We start from the raw sequence: 16,990 nt of genomic DNA, 5'->3' as shown, positions 1-16,990 counted from the left end.
GAGTGACGAGGATGGACAGGATTAGAAATGAGTTTATTAGAGGGACATCACATGTAGGACGTTTTGGAGACAAGGTGAGGGAGGTGAGATTGAGATGGTTTGGACATGTGCAGAGGAGGGACATGGGTTATATCAGTAGGAGAATGCTGAGGATGAAGACACCAGGAAGGAGGAAAAGAGGAAGACCAAGGAGGAGGTTTATGGATGTGGTGAAGGAAGACATGCAGGTAGTTGGTGTGAAAGAGGCAGATGTAGAGGACAGGGGGTATGGAGACGGATGATCCGCTGTGGCGCCCCCTAATGGGAGAAGCCGAAAGAAGATGATGATTATGAACTAGCATGAATGAAGTAAGGCCCGAAATAAACAGCAAGTGGTGTCAGTGATTCGCCTCTAGAGGCCACTCTCGTACTGTGTTACAGCAGCAGACATTCACCAAAACAGATTCAACCTGGAAAAACTAACCTGCATGGATTTTTTACCGACATTTCCAGCAATCGAATATCAGTGCTGATTAATCGGCAAAACCAACGATTCGGTCGACCTCGAATAATAACCCCCACCTCCAAAACTATGTAAAGCAGATCTTCATGAAGCTGGATTTGAGCACTTTGTGTCACGCAGCTTTGGGTCTCCTAGTTCAAGTGAAGGGGAAAATTTTTTTCATGCATTCAAAGACGTCCAAAACAAAGAAGCGCTTATGGGTGGGAAAAGTCAGGTGTTCCAATACTTTTGGCCATATCATATAGATCCAAATTCCCGAATTTGATTCGAAATAAAAAAGAAAGCAGTTCCTGTTGCAGGATTGGGGCGTTTGAGGTCTCCTGTATGTACGCACGAAGTAGGAGATGAACCCATATCTTGGAGCCTGCAGGTGCGACGGCGTTCGAGCTCACATCCAGCTGTTCTCCTCAGTGGGCGAGGCGGTGTTCAGGAGTTCGTGCTGCTCTGCAGGTGCCTCGTCGGTCGGGGACGGGACAGGGGACGAGGGGGCAGAGGAGGCAGAGGAGTTCTTCGCCACGCGGAAACGCACCTGATGTGAAACGGGAAAAACATCACAAAACTCAATCACATCTTTAATGTTGATCGTGTTCTGTACGGGTCTCTGCGATACCAACTAATACAGTGTAGGACCAAAAGTATTGGGACACCCGACTTCTCTAAATTGTTACCGCAAACCTGGAGGCACGCGTTCGTATAGAACTTCTTACTTTCCCCTTTAAAACTAGGAGACCAAAACCTGTTCCAGCATGACGACACCCCTTGTGTGCAAAGCCAGCTCCATGAAGATCTGGAATGGAAGATCTTCCTGCTACAGAGCTCCAAACCCATGATGAATTTAAACGCTGACTGCACCCCAGGCCCCCTCACCCCCCCTCAATCAGTACCCGACTTTACTCACACCCATGTCGCTGAATGAATCTCCAAACCTCCACAAAATCCAGTGGAACATCTATATATTGTTCGTATTTGTCAACGTATGTGTTTGTATTATTTTTCTATAAGTTGTAAACAAAAGCATGTCGTTCTCTGTATGAATGTGAAATTTGATTTGAACATCTTCCTACAAGGGTGGAGCTTATTAGAAGAGCGAATGGAGAGGAAATGTGGAATGGGATGTTCAAAAAGAACGTGCTATGGTCAGGTGTCCACATACTTTCAGCCCTATAGAGTATAAAAACAAGGCGGAGCTGCCTTTACAGAAAACCAATCTTTTGAGCTAAAAGATGCGTAATATGTGTGTGTGTGTGTGTGTGTGTGTGTGTGTGTGTAGGGTTTTGTAACATTACCCTGGATTTTTTTGGTCTCTTCCTCCAGGGGCAGGGGAGACGCAGGAAGCTGATGCAGGCTAAGAAACAGCGAGTGGAGAACACCACCTCCATCAGCGACGTGATGATGAGCAGCACCCACAGGGTCAGTGTCGTCCCCTACATAGAGAGAGAGAGGGAGAGAGAGAGATCGAGGGCCGAGAAGAAATCGCTCGTTATTAAACAGAAGAGTCGATGATAAACCCGGTGGCTGTTATTCCGCACTCACGTAAATGCGTGTGGGGTCGAAGGGACACTCGTCCGTGACGCTGTACGTGTCGACGACTCCGTCCAGCTTGCACTGCTTCAGAAGGCTTGAGCCGTGGTTGCGTATGGCCATCGCCATGGAGACGCAGACGCTGACGGCTGAGGCCACGCCCAGAAAGCAGGTCATGATGCTCATCACCAACAACAACCATTTCTGTAGAGACCAAGGTGGTTATGGAGGTGAAATACATGGAAAAAATTAAACACACACACACACACACACACACACACACACATACACATATATATAAAAAATAAAACAAAAAAAATATAATCAGCATCGATATTTGATTGATAGAAATATCAGTATAAATTCATACAAATAGTTTTTCCGGGTTGCGTTAAACAGTACGAGAGCGGCCTCTAGAGGCGAATGTGCTGTTTATTTTAAGTGTCTTTTATTCATTTCAGATGTAACTATTTAGATTTATTTGGCGCTTGACTTTTGGTTTCAGTTTGAATGCACGTCTTCTTTTCCTCAATATTTATTCATATAATTGATTATATATTCAAGGAATATTTATTTCCTTTAGCACATTTTAATGATTCAGTGCTGTTTTACATGAAGTGTTATGTTTGTTTGTGTGACCCAGCCTAGCTATCAGTAAAATCCAGTCTAGTTCTCTTCTACTGAAGACCACACTGTGTGAGGATGGATCCACATAAACAGCTTCAAGATCCATGAAGTTACTTTAGAACTTTGAGGATGGATTTGGACTGTAAATAATACCAGCAGTCTGCTGCAATGGCCTCAGGACCTCGGTTTGCATGAACAGTTCTGCATTTAATCACCATCACTTAATACAATGATGGAACTGGAATTAATGGACATTCGGTGTTGAGGGTGAGGTTCCCTTTTTGAGTTGGGTTCCTCTCAAGGTTTCTTTCTGGTGCCACCCTGGTGAAGTTTTCTTTCATCACAGTCACCACTAGCTCAATCATTAGAGAAACTTTTATAGGAAGCAAACTAACACAGGTGTGAACACACTGCCATGAACCAGCGCCACCATGTGCCATTAGGACCGAACATCAGGTTCTAAATTATACACTATTTTACATTTTTTTTTACGTTGTTTCATGTGATTTTGCATTTACTGTTGAGTTTTTATGCTGTTTATTTATATATATTTTGTTTATATTTTTCGCTGACTGTCATAAACCTGCATAAAAGGTAGATCTTGCGATGGCGAGTCAAACTAAAGCATCGTCACCCGATACTTTCACTTTCGATAGCGAGTGAAACGAGTGATGTTCAGCTAAAAAGGTTTCACGCGAGCAGCAGCAGCAGCAGCATAGCTCGGATTGGACACCTGGGCTTAAAGAGAAACTCCCACTCCTGGGCCCCTAAACAAGGCCCTTAACCCTTAACCGCTCAGATGTTTAAAGATTAATGTACGTGGATAAGGACGCCTGACTAATTGCATGAATGTAAAATGAGCACGAGTGTGTTTCACTTACCAGAGACTGGTTCTTCATGTTTTTCGACAGCGCGATGGCCGATATCCCGCCAATTACCGCCTGCAGAGTGAAAAACACCATTACTACACTGTATCTTACAGTCAAATACAAGACGAGACTCACAAAGCCACCGGTATTGCCAGTATGGTCCAGCAGAGGAGCTCCTGAAGCTCAAACTGCTGAAGAAGTTCATGCTGTTGATGCTCGAAAGGTCACGACTGTTTTAGCAGCAAAAGGTCATAATGTTATGGCTGATCGCAGTACACACACACACACACACACACACACACACACACACACACACACACACACACACACACACACACACACACTCTGCAGCACCAGTGTCTCACTGCACCCTTCCTGATCAGCCACAACGCCTACAGAGATCATGAGTGACGACCAAACCCTTTCCGTGGGAACATGGTGGCTTTAATTCCCGCTGACTCATCGGCTCGAGCTCTTCAACACCTCCGATGATGTGGGACGTGAGCCAAACGATACGCCATCACACGTTTCATCGCAAACTTTTGAGCTTCGTCTCTGAATGCGGGAACTTAAAGTACTTCCCCCTCATGAAAGAGATCTTGGGGGTGAATTTAACGTGCAGAAAATACAGAAACTTTGAAAATACACACACACACACACACACACACACACACACACACACACACACACACACACACACTATATGACCAAACGTATTATATAAGCCATGTGTGTTTTCTAGGAGAGGAGACCTGAACCTGCTCCAGCATTATAATGTTCCTGTGCATAAAGATATACTTTAGATGGGTTGGAGTGGAAGATCTCCAGCTATAATGCTCCAACCCTAGCTCCTCACCCCAGGAACCCAGACCTCCTCACCTCATCAAATCAGTTCCTGACTTTACTAAATCCCTTGAGGCTGAACGAGCAAAAGAATAACGGTACCACCTATAAGCGGCCGTATTCACCATTTTCTACGCTCTTGTGCATATATACTGCTGTGAGCCCCAGAATTCTCTTCATGATCTAAAACACCAGAACCTCCTCAGAGAACGTCGGGGACGTACCACGAGGCCGGCGACCAGGGCGATGATGTTGGAGATGGCGTACTCGATGGTGGCGGTCTGAGCGGTGACTTTGACGTCGCGCAGCACCGTGCCTTGCACCAGCGCCCCCAGCAGGAAGGTCACATGACCCACCAGCACCAGGCCCAAACCCATCTTCATCAGGACCTTGGTGTCCTTCAGGCTCCGACAGCACACACCTTACCAGAGAGAGAGAAGAAGATTGGGTTTTAGGATTCTGGGCAGTAGCATTAGATATGCAAATTGTGCAGCTTTAATATGACAGTTAAACTCAGCAACGCTTGGAAGTGACCATGGTATAAGGCAGAGGTCCTCAAACTACAGCCCACCCCCATATTTAGAACGGCCCTCCAATCAACTAATACATTTTCAGTTATTAGTAGAAGTCAAGGTGCTGATCGCTGGAACTATCTGCAAAAACACATAGCGATAGTTTTTCCGGTTTCCGGTCCACTGTTATTACGAGAGCGGCCTCTAGTGGTGAATCCCTTACACCACATGCTGTTTGTTTTTAAGTGCGAGACTGCACACAGCACATAGATGCATTATATTTTATTTATTATATTTTTATTAATAATTTATTACCTTTAGCACATTTTCATGATTTAGTAGTGTGTTTTTAATCTTTGTGATAAAGTTCACTACTGTTCGTTAGTTTTTTTTTTATCCGGTATCCATCAGGAGGCAAAAGAAATACATAAAGAAGGAAAAATCCACGGCTAAGTGCGAGGCCTTACAGCACTAATCAGGGCTGCAAGTGTTCTGCTCATTATTCCCTCGGTTTATCGAGTAAGAATCACGTTTTACTTTATTAAAGCACAAAACTAAATTTATACGAGAGAAAATAACCGTCTCTTAAAATTAACAAGATTTTGCTTCGTTTTTTGGAAAAATCACCATTTTATTCCTGAAATTACAGTGTGTGAAAACTAAACCCAATTAGTGCATTTAATGGCCATTTTACATCAAAATGCAAATATAAATATATATATATAAAATTATAATAAAAATATGAAAATACATTTCAGATTATTTAAAAAAAAATAAAAAATAAAAATAAATAATAATAATAATAATAATAATAAATAGTAAACATGCTATACGGAGTTTCCTTTATGTTTTAAATTGATATGATCCCAAACTTTGGAAACTTTGACATTTGCTTTGGTCTGAATCTCTGGGAAAAAAAAAAAAAAAGAAAAGAATGTCTAATTCCACAATATTTCGCAATTCCGACTTTATTTTTTTTAACTCTCAATTCCAACTTTATTTCTCGTAAACAACCTCGTAAACATTTCTGGTACATCCACCGGTAATCATGTTGTGGGCCTGAAGTTTGAAGCTGTTGATGAGGAACGATTCTCCTCTGCTTCTTCCGTCTTGTTCCGTCTCCTCCAGAGCGGAATGTTTGTTCGAGTTCTCTCCAGTGTAATTCCGAGTATCTCTGAATTAGGCAAACTGTTTCTTTTATGTGGCGGAAACTGGCTTCAATATATCACTGTTTTTCCCGTTCCCCCATTTTTTCATTCTGCAGCATCTTCTGTATTACCTGTCCAGCAGGTGGTGCGTCAGTAATAATGGTATGTGTGGAAACATGATACTTCATGTGTAGTTAAAGAGACTAAACGAAGCATCGAGGCAAATTCGATTTGTGTATCTGAAAATACCGTCCCTCAACCCTTCACACCTACACCTGGATCATCACCATATATAGTGGATCAGAGGGAGATCTCGTGCTACAGAGCTCCAAACCTTTTGAACATGATGAATGTGACTGCTAGCTGCACCCCAGGCCTCCTCAGTATCTGACTTTACCAGGATCTTTGAGGTTAAATGAGCACAATTAAACCTCACCCAAAAAAAACAACATCGTAGTGGAACAGAACTCGAACATTTCTAAACCACCCTGTTCCATAAAAAAGGTGTAGCTAGGGCCGAGGATGTTCCTGCGTTCCTGCAGAGATTGTCAATGGAGTGGCATGAAGATCATCTGATCTTTAGTTTCTCTGCGTCTTTATCTTCTTTTCCCTCACTTTCATCCGAGACTTCCTGTTTCTGCTTCATGCTGGAGCACAGAACCTGCTCAACGACTTTTTTACAGGCATGGCACCGAGTCATCTCACACACACACACACACACACACACACACACACACACACACACACTAATGGGCCAAGTGCATGTCACTGCCTGTCGCCTCATTGTATCTTGTTTACACCCCATTATATTCCACCACAATGTTGTGTAAACAATTTCAGGAACTGAAGTCCCTCCCTCCCCCTCCCTCTCCCTCTCTCTCTCTCTCCTGTTATAGAAAAGGAATAAACACCTCCTGACCAATCAGAATCCAGAATTCTGTAGCACTCCAATACATATATCAAAATCTAATCTAAATCTGCCTCAGTAATTTGCAGATTGAAGGTAAAAGGTGCTTATGTTGGACTTCTGAACAGAAGGCCGTGAGTGTAAATCCCAAACACCGCGGCGCTGCCACTGCTGGGCCCTCAGGCAAGGCCCCTAACCTTCAGCTGCTCAAGTGAGCACCAAACGGCATAAAAGCGTCGCAGTTAGGGTCCTGATAGGGGCGGAAAATTCCCAGTCAATTTCAACTCAAATCCAAACTTCTCAGGAATTTATGGAAATTAATTATAAATAAAAAATAAAAAAAAGTGTTTCATATACAATTATAAATAAACATTGTGTCTGGTCATAAGCCGACATGCACCTAAACTTTTTTATGAAATTTTGACAGATTTATGTAATATTGATGCAAGTCACGTGAAAACTCGCCACGATGCACATATTTTCACGTGCAGGATTGAAGAAATGTGTGTGATGTGAATGATGAATGTGGAACTGCATTAAAATCTGTTTCAACCTAAATTTAAATCCACTTTTATAGGGTTTAGCATCAATTTAATAAATTCCCAGTTTATTCCTATTTATTCCTGTTAATTCCCATGGAAAGTTTCCAGTCTTAGAATTCCTGGAATTTTGCAACTCTAATCGCAGTGGAAAGGAAAGAAGAAAACCATTTTTAATCAGGTTTTTCAGTAGTTAAAAAAGCAGGGAAATAGATATGAAATGTTTACTTTTTAAAAATTATAGCAAAGTGAAAGAAAATTGTGAAAAATGAAGAAATTTGTTTATAATCTTGTTAATTGTTCAATTAATTATACAGGTATGCATGATGAATTGAAATGCAATCGATCACTAAAAACTACAAAATAAAAAAATGCACTTAAGCAAAAAATAATTCGTTTTTCTAATATAAATTAATCCTTAAAAGAAAAGTAATTTAATAAAAAAACAGAGGCTCCTGTAGAACACAACCACACCTGAAATGCTGCGTTCAAGAGCGCATCAAAACACTTTCCTAAATCACATTCCTTCATACAAATTCAGTGATTTTTTTTCCCCCAAAATATATTTATTGCACGTGCCAGATATTGTGTATTGTCTTTTTCTTTATGAAATATTCAATAATAATAGACATCAAATGCGTATTGAAAAAGTAATTCAGGTTTTGTAAGACTCGTAAACACTTAAAACACGGACACCTTGAACGCATCATCGAAATTGACGCCAGTGTGATACATATGGTTTAAACCGTGAAAAATATGAGAAACAAACTAAAAATAAGATCTTACCCATTTTCACCAAATCCAGACGGCTTTTCTTTTTAATTTACGTCATCCATAACCGTGTAAACATCCATTTTTTGGTAGCAGTGTACTCCCCAGGTCCACACCCTGTTACCTGCGGGCTTTAACGAACACACTTCCCACAAACTACTGAGAACGGAGTAATCCAAAAATTATCCAAAAAAGGGGGAGAGCACTGCTACAAAAGATATATAAAATAAAAATAGTCAAAAAATATGTTTCCTTATCCCAAAAAATCACTATAAATTCTGTTTTAGAAGTAGCCCAAAAATATACGATGTAAAAAATTTGGGAAATATAAAAAACTGCTTGTTTTTGTTATGTCCGCTCACCCCGCAACGTGGATTCTTCCGGAGTGTAGGCTGAGTTCCGTTCTACAGGTGACCAGACGCCATGTTGGGTAGGGCAGGTGTCCCAGTTCGGTTTATGGAGCTCAATTAAAATCTTAGGTTTTATCTAAAAAAGCAATGACACAATTCTGTGAGAACATATATAAAACAAAAACTAGATGATTAAAACTAAATTTTCAGCTCTAAAAAAATAAAATGTTTATTTTATTAGGTTTTATCAGCCACTTCCTGTTCACTAATTGGCAGGTAATAGTAAGAAATCTGCCATTCTTTAGGGCAGGAATAATTACACAGAAAACACTTCATCTGCAATAATACTTTGTTTTATAATCAAATTACAGACTTAGAAATCCCCCCTCCTTCTCTTCACCTAATTACCCAGTTATTAATGGGCTGGATGTCAATGTTAGAAGATAAAATATAACTTTTTGGCTTCCTAAATATGACCAACACCTTTTTGATATTATTTATTTGTTGGTCGTTTTGGCGGTTTGTTGTAGTTTTCAATATGTACAAATTAAATAAAACAGTCATAAAAAAAACACTCATGCTGCAAGTCCCAGGTTTCCCTACTGGTCCTGGAAACCCTGAGATCTTCTTCATTTCGTTATTCCACTACTCAAACACACCTGATTCAACAAACCACCAAAGTATCAGCCGTTCCTGAGATGTAGTAGAAGAGCAGGAAGCCTTAGCAACATACAGGACAAGGGGTTCTTTGGGCTCAGCGAGAGGAACCCGTGTTCTGGAAGTCCGTGTCCTTCTTCTTCTTCTTCTTTTTCTTCTTTCAGCTTCTCCCATTAGGGGGCGCCACAGCAGATCCTCCGTCTCCATACCCCCCCTGTCCTCTACATCTGCCTCTTTCAAACCAACTACCTGCATGTCTTCCCTCACCACATCCATAAACCTCCTCCTTGGTCTTTCTCTTTTCCTCTTTCCTGGTGTCTCCATCCTCAGCATTCTCCTACTGATATACACCATGTCCCTTCTCTGCACATGTCCAAACCATCTCAATCTCATCTCCCTCACCTTGTCTCCAAAACGCTGTCCCTCTAATAAACTCATTTCTAATCCTGTCCATCGTCGTCACCCCCAACGAAAACCTCTGGAAGTCCACATCCTGTTCTTGAAATTCTCTACATGCAGTTTCAGAGCAGACACGTCTATGACAGGTTTTCCTAGTGAATGCTTTGGTTTATTTCTCCAATCATCCGCACACCGATAAGTGCATTTTCACAACAATTTGTATAAACAGCAAAACACATTGGATTTCTGTACAATCATGTTCAAGCATCTGATGTTTCCTACATCATCAATTGTTTAGGTCATGGTGATCAAAGGATGAAGGAAATCAGCCTCCTGCATTTCCAATGGCTGTGACTCAAACCGTAGTTTACTTCAGGAGACGCCGTGCGCCGTCATACTGACAACACGACTGAACGTTTTGATGACCTTGTTTGTGAACATTAACAAAAGGATTTCGGATGCCAATGAGATGTTCATTCAAACGAATACTTACTCTTGGGAGATGAACTTGGGATGGGATTTTGAGAAAAGTGCAGGATTTTGCAGTAGATCCCATGTGTTGTGATGTTTGTAGAAATTGTTTTAAGAAATGCACTTTACTGACTTGCAAATATTGAGGATGATTGGAGGAACGCTTCAAAGCAACTGAGGAAAACTGGTGATGATGATGGCTGATGATTTACAGACCCCAAGTTTGAGTGACGTCTGGCCTAGCTTCTCGTTCCCGTCTCAGATTTGGAACTTTATGGATATAAAGAGCAGCTTTGAACCAATGAGCGTAAGTCTATAAAAATATATAAAAATATATAAAAATAGTCAATTGAGCGCTTTGGCCTACCAGCATGGTCCTACTTTATTATCTGACCTGTGGGATGACCTTTTCTGTTTATTTTCCAGCTTCTTGGAGTGGTCTTGCTGAAACTAATATCTGTCAAAAAACAAAGAGATTTTGTCCACGTGTAAATATTTACTTCGATTAGACCAAACCAGGAGCTCTACATTCAGTCATGCTATGCCACATCATCTTCAGACCCTATGGATAAATCCAGATCAGCACTTATCCTCAACAAGGGGTGGGTACATCAGTTATATCTCCATATTTTAAAAATGAGTTATTTTATTTATATAGATTATTTATCTAACTTCTTGAAAGATGAAAAGCCTGAACTGGAAAAATCTAGCAATGAAGAGATATATATATATATATATATATATATATATATATATATATATATAAATGATAATAATATTGTAATAATTTTTATATCCAGTGGTGCATAAAGTGCACAAAGCATGTATTTGCCTTCAAATGTACATAAGTATCCAAAGTACTGATTTATTATAACTCTAATGTTCCTATTATTATTTTTATCACAAGATTCTTCACTTAATCACCTCAGTTTCTGTGTAAAGACTCGAATGTGACTCTCAGCACACTGATCTATTAATAGAATGATATTAATGACTCAAACACTGATTGATTTCTATTACAATCATCATGAACCCAAAACCTTCTTTTCTACTACTTTAATAAAACGTGTAAATAAGGTCACGTGTGTTGTGGCGAGTTCGAGTCTGGAGTTTCTTCATCATTTATTCCTCTCTAAATGTTCTGCTTGATGTTGAACTGATGCTGAACTGTATGTTGGTGATCAGTAGATGCACCAAGCGCCGATCAGAACACGTGTAAAACAGAGCGTGCGCTCGATCCTGATTGGTGACTCGCTGCGTGTTTCAGCAGTTACATTTTTATTCTCGTAAATAAAAAGGAACGACTGATTTCACTAAATGTAGTTAAGTAAAAAATACAAAAATTTACTTTGAAATGTAGTGAAGTAACAGTAAAAACCTCCCTGAATATGAATACATCAGTAAAGTACAAATACATGAAAAAGCGACTTGAGTACAGAAACGAGTTACATTTACTTCACTGTTCACCACTGATTAGATGATATTTTATCAAATAAATATAAACCATTAAGAGGATTTCTATGCATTTTTGCACATTTCAAGCTTTAAATGGTCGTTTGGACTTCTATTGCCAGAAATGTTTTTTCGCCTTTTTGTTGTATTTTTTTTATTTGGATGAAAATCTCTCCTATAACGTTATTAGATCTTCTTCTATATTATTTAATAAATAAATGAAATTTGTATAAACTTTACAGGTCAGAAACACTTTAGGTAAGTTGATTTGGTCTTTCAGATGTACGCACACTGCATTGTGATCTTATCTTCATCATTGACTCCAAACACCAAATCCTGCAACTACAACATGAAGCAACTCCAGGTAACAAGTCACCAAAATGTGCATTAGAAAAGAAATGACATGCTTTGTTGGATCCTTTGACTTTCATCGTATGAAACTTCTTATTTGTATCTGCTGGGTTGAGTTGAGTGGACAGTGGTCTCCTTCCTATGGAGGTGTTTATTTTTTGAAGCATGTGGAAAAACCTTTATAATGGAAGGATTGATATGGTTATGGTAGGGTTAAAAGCAGTATGCAATTGTATCTGTTGATGTTTGTTTCTGTTTCAGAATTGAAAGTTTTTAGTCCACTCACCATTAAAGATGACGCAAATCGATTGCCATCCAATTCCTTTAGCACCTCCTTCTAAGTTGAATCTTTCATGGGAACAAGTCAGAACATATCTGCAATGTTCTTTGCAATGGTCATGTAGATATGAAGAATGTCGAGGTGACGTGTTTATGCACTACAAATGGCCACATCACTACGATTCCATTGACTGCAAAATGTATGTAGATCCTTTGAAGCTTCCTGAGATGCTTTAGAAAAGGGATGATGAAATGATTTGCCTCGAGTACGTTGAAAAAGATGAATTTGGAAAGTACATGAAGAAAACTTTTCGCCAAGGTTCAGAAGAGTCCAACTTTCTGGGCTATGAGGAAGAAGTAAGGAGCATGGGTAAGCAAGAGGACGAGAAACGTGAGCTGAAGCTGGAGGAAGATGAAGATGAGGTTCAAAAAAACTGGAGAAAGATCTGATGCAGACTCTGCTGGACCTGGTGAGGTGAGGGTAAATTTATACCAAAATAACATTGGTTTTAGTGACCACCAAACTTACACATAAACACAACCTACATCCATAAATAAAGAGCTTAGAAACAAGAACCCAATTCTAAGATCCTAAAACCAAGAACTGAAATCCACATTCAAGAACCCTGAATCCAGCAGAGGTGGAAGTAATGAAGTACAAATATTTTATTACTGTACGTAAGTAGATGTTTCTTGTATCAGTTATTCACTTTATTATTTATTTTTCGGACAACTTTTTACTTTCAATCATCACATTTTTTACACAAATATCTGCACTTTCTACTTCTTACATTTTCAAAACAGACTCGTTACTTTAGTTTGAATCTATTTGGTGACATGATCATTATTTTTCTTCTCACGGCACCGTTTTCAGCTCATCAGCCTGTTTCCTGTCACTGCACAGCTTTTTAAATCCACTGGTGTATCATTTCCTCTCACACACCACAGACGTAGACTATTGTTTCTGAAGCTCACAATGAGCAGGACAGAAGACAGTAAGAAGTCTGGGGTTCACGTGGATGAGACAGAGGGAGTCAGTGATGAGAACATGACTGAGAACAGAGACTTTCCTGATCATCATCATCTTTTCTCTGCTTGTGTTCTATATGGTGGATCTTCAGCCTGCATACATTCATTAGAGAACAACATCCTAAGTTCTTCTGTATTAATATATTAATATGAAGTGATGTTCAGTTTCCAGCGTGACACTAAAACAGGTAGTAATAAGCACTACTTTTTACTGAAGAACACGTCAGAGCCCAAACTTCTTTACTTTAACTTGAGTGAAAAAGTGCAGTCAGAACTTCAACTTTTACCAGAATCTTTTAAAACATCAGTATCTGCACTTCTGCTGAGTGAAGGATGTGTGGACTTTTGGCGTCTCTGGAGTCTAGAACCTATAAACCAAAACCTACCACCCTGAACCTCTAAGCCAGAACCTGACAGAGAACCTAGAATTTAAAATCTAGAATTCAAAACCCAACATCTACAATCCAGAACATAAAACCCAGAACTGCAAGTATTCATCTCTATGCAACCTGTGAGGAACAAAACGCCCTGAAGTTGATTATTTTCCAGCACATTGCGTTAAGATTCATTCTAAGTTGTATATAATCCTGTCCAAGTCTGTTGTCGTATGATAATAAGTATTGATTTAGTTTTGTTGTAGGACATTCTATGATCTATGGAGGTGCCAGTTTAATGGTAAAGGTGTTGGACTTTGGATTCAAAGGTTATGAGTTTAAATCTAGTAAAATATACTGTGTTCCCAAAAGTATTCGGACACCTGATTTTCTTCCCCAAAACAAAGTTGGAGGCACACAGTTGTTTAGGACGTCTAATGAATGAAATGCTCCTTTCGCATTAATTAGGATATGAAAGTGTGCTTTGTTAGACTGGAAGATCTCCTACTATACATCTCCAACCCCATTGAAGACCTTTGGGATGAATGTGAACACCGACTGTACCCCAGGCCTCACCTTCTCACCTACATCAGTACATGACTTTACTAACACCCTTGTGGCTGAACAAATCTCACACAAATCTCCACAACATCTAGTGGAACATCTTCCCAGAAGAATGGAGGTTATTATAACAGCGAATATAGGCTAGATGTGGAATGGGATGTTCAAAAAGGGGAGGTGGTTAGAGCATAGAAACTTTGGATCTGTAGGTTGTGAGTCCAAATCCTAGCCACACCAAGCTGCCACCCCTGGGCCCCTGAGCAAGGCCCTTGCTCAGTTGTATAAATGAGATCACTCTAAGTCACTCTGGATGAAGGCATCTGCCAAATTCCATAAATGTAATGTAAATCTATGAAGCAAGTTGGATCTTATAGCTTGTCCCCTTGATTACAGCTTTACCTCTTACACTGGAGACTCCATCAATAAACAGGGCTTCTGCAGGTTTCACAAAGTCCGATTTAAGACCTTTTTAACATAATTAAATATAAAATCTCCTCTCCTCTATCGCATCAGTATTTAGTATTTCAGTATTAGCAACTGGCCTTAACCAAACCCTTATTCAAGCCAAAAAGAAATCGCTAAACCCCATAGCTATAAAATAAAATCCACTTTACACCTGTGGTACAGTGCAAGAGAGATTTGCACCAGTAACAGAAAGCCGATTGGCTGTTGCATGTTGGTCTCATTTGTAGTCGCAATCAGGTGAATTATATCTGGATTAGCGAAAGAAAAAACTTCAACCACCACTGGAACTAACAAACAAAAACATTTTATAAGAAATTTAGATGATTTAATTTTAGACTTTTTAAGACCCTGCAGAAACCCTGATATTATTCAAACATCTCCTTTGAGCAAAACCCTACTGATAACTAGACAGTTTTCTTGCACTGCTTTTTAGAACAATCTGTTACTATATAATCAGTGTATCAGCATGAACTCATTCATTTGCAACTACCATATTGTCAAATCTGAACCAACACCTTCTGACCAATCAGAATCCAGATTTATACAACACTTCTGTGGAATCTTTTTGACTGTTACATTCGTGTCCTTTAATGTTTGTGTCCAGTTTTTAATGTACATCAATCCTGTCCTGATCCATTGAGCATCAACAGCATGAACTTCTTCAGCAGTTTGAGCTACAGGAGTTCGCCTGTTGGATCGGACCACACGGACCAGCCTTCGCTCCTCACGTGCATCAACGAGACTCGACCCCCCACGACCCTGTCGCCGGTTCACCACTGTTCCTTCCTTGTAGCACTTTTGATAGATTCTGACCACTGCAGACCAGGAACAGCCCACAAGAGCTGCAGTTTTGAAGACGCTCTGACCCAGACGTCTAGACGTCTCAATTTGTCAAACACCCAAATCCTTATGCCCATTTTTCCTGCTTGTTTCCTGTCTGAAAAATGTTCTTCTGTGAAAGTAGGTATTTACTGGATAAATGTGTGGCCCAAACTCAAGAACTGGTCGTTATTTAGTACCTAGAACTTGTAGGTGTTTAAAATATAGCTGAAATTTCATAGTTCTAGGTATACTGTGTGAGAGACTGGTGCTGTCCTGTGGCCGCAGATGAGCTGAAGTCATTCAGAGCAGAGGCCTGTACACTTCCTACTGATTGCTGACTGTTGTAACCTTCAGAAAATGTTGTTGTAATCTTTTTCCATGCTACAGTCATTGTTGTTCTCTAATTTTGATCAGTGTGTTTTCTGCAAAATAATGTTTTTATTTAAATGCCTTAGTTAATTTGTGGAAAAGGTGTTCTGGTAGCATGGTATAGACAGGACAAAAACTCCTTCAACTGCGCAGTGAAGATCACATTATTTCAGAATTGTTCAATTGTTTATAAATTGTTCTCTAATTTTGATCGCCAGTGTGTATATATATATATATATATATATATATCAACACGTCAATTCAGGACTTATAGGAAGTTTCATTAAAATGTGACCAATCGATGTAACGTGACCTCACTAACTACTTTAATCACGTGACATGATAGTGTAGTGGGACATTTTTCACACCTCACATCTCCATTGACCTGTGTTTGATCCTCAGCTGAAGTGTGTGTGTGTGTGTGTGTGTGTGTGTGTGTGTGTGTGTGTGTGTGTGTGCGTGCGTGTGTGTTTGTACAGCCAACGTGTTTCAATCACGTATATCCACAGCAGATCAATCACATTGAACCGTTGCTTTTCTTTGCAGTAAATATTAATATTGTATTGATTTATTTATTTATATATACATACACTTTCTGCACACACGTAATTATAGCTTTCTTACGCCTCTTTATTACTTTTGACAACTTTTCTCTTCTCCTTACTGTTTTTTTATTGTTTAATGTTTAACGTTTGCTGTAGGTTGCTGTAGTTTGCTGTAGTTTGAATCTGTGCTTTAGATACAATATATGGACAAAGGTTTGTGGACACCTGATCATAAGAACATCACATTCTACATTTAGTGCACTTTAAATTGAAATGGGTGTCCTATTGAATTAGCCCCAATTTGCAACTCATTTTTCTAAGAATTTTGTAAGAAAACGGAGTGATCTGGCAACCTGGACTGCCTCTCCGCTCATATTTCCACCAGATGTCGCTGTTGGAAGTTCAGCCCTGTACTCGGAACTCAGTCTCACTATAGCGCATGGTCATGGTGGGTTTCTTTTCTATTTTTTTTTTTACCCCTGATCTCTCTCCTCCTCCTCCTCCTCCACCTCCTCCCCTCCCCAGCTCCAAGTATGATCCAGGCGCTGTTATAAAGTGCTCATGCGTTCCCCCCGCTCGCTCTCTTCCCCCTGGCCACCAAACCGTGAGTGTCCAACTCACAGTACT

General features: G+C 39.9%; 1 protein-coding gene across 1 annotated transcript; it reads right to left on the bottom strand.

The window, feature by feature from the left end:
- Positions 1–205: 205 nt before the first annotated feature.
- On the bottom strand, positions 206–8,410 carry tmem54a (transmembrane protein 54a). The gene is made up of 6 exons (XM_046855099.1): positions 8,255–8,410; positions 4,587–4,783; positions 3,532–3,591; positions 2,036–2,227; positions 1,789–1,926; positions 206–1,031 (listed from the first exon to the last, which is right to left on the bottom strand). The coding sequence occupies exons 1-6, from the start codon at positions 8,256–8,258 to the stop codon at positions 891–893; spliced, it is 732 nt and encodes a 243-aa protein (XP_046711055.1). The 5' UTR covers positions 8,259–8,410; the 3' UTR covers positions 206–890.
- Positions 8,411–16,990: the final 8,580 nt, after the last annotated feature.

Source organism: Silurus meridionalis, chromosome 8 (assembly GCF_014805685.1).
Source record: "Silurus meridionalis isolate SWU-2019-XX chromosome 8, ASM1480568v1, whole genome shotgun sequence".
Taxonomy (NCBI): domain Eukaryota; kingdom Metazoa; phylum Chordata; class Actinopteri; order Siluriformes; family Siluridae; genus Silurus; species Silurus meridionalis.
Note: the sequence above shows the minus strand (reverse complement) of the source record. Positions and strands in the feature narration are given on the sequence as shown.

Excerpts from the sequence above, each read along its gene's own strand:
- tmem54a (XM_046855099.1), bottom strand. Across the intron at positions 1,927-2,035 it reads TCGACCCCACACGCATTTAC|GGGACGACACTGACCCTGTG; the intron begins GTGAGTGCGGAA and ends CTCTCTATGTAG. Across the intron at positions 1,032-1,788 it reads AGAGACCAAAAAAATCCAGG|GTGCGTTTCCGCGTGGCGAA; the intron begins GTAATGTTACAA and ends GTTTCACATCAG.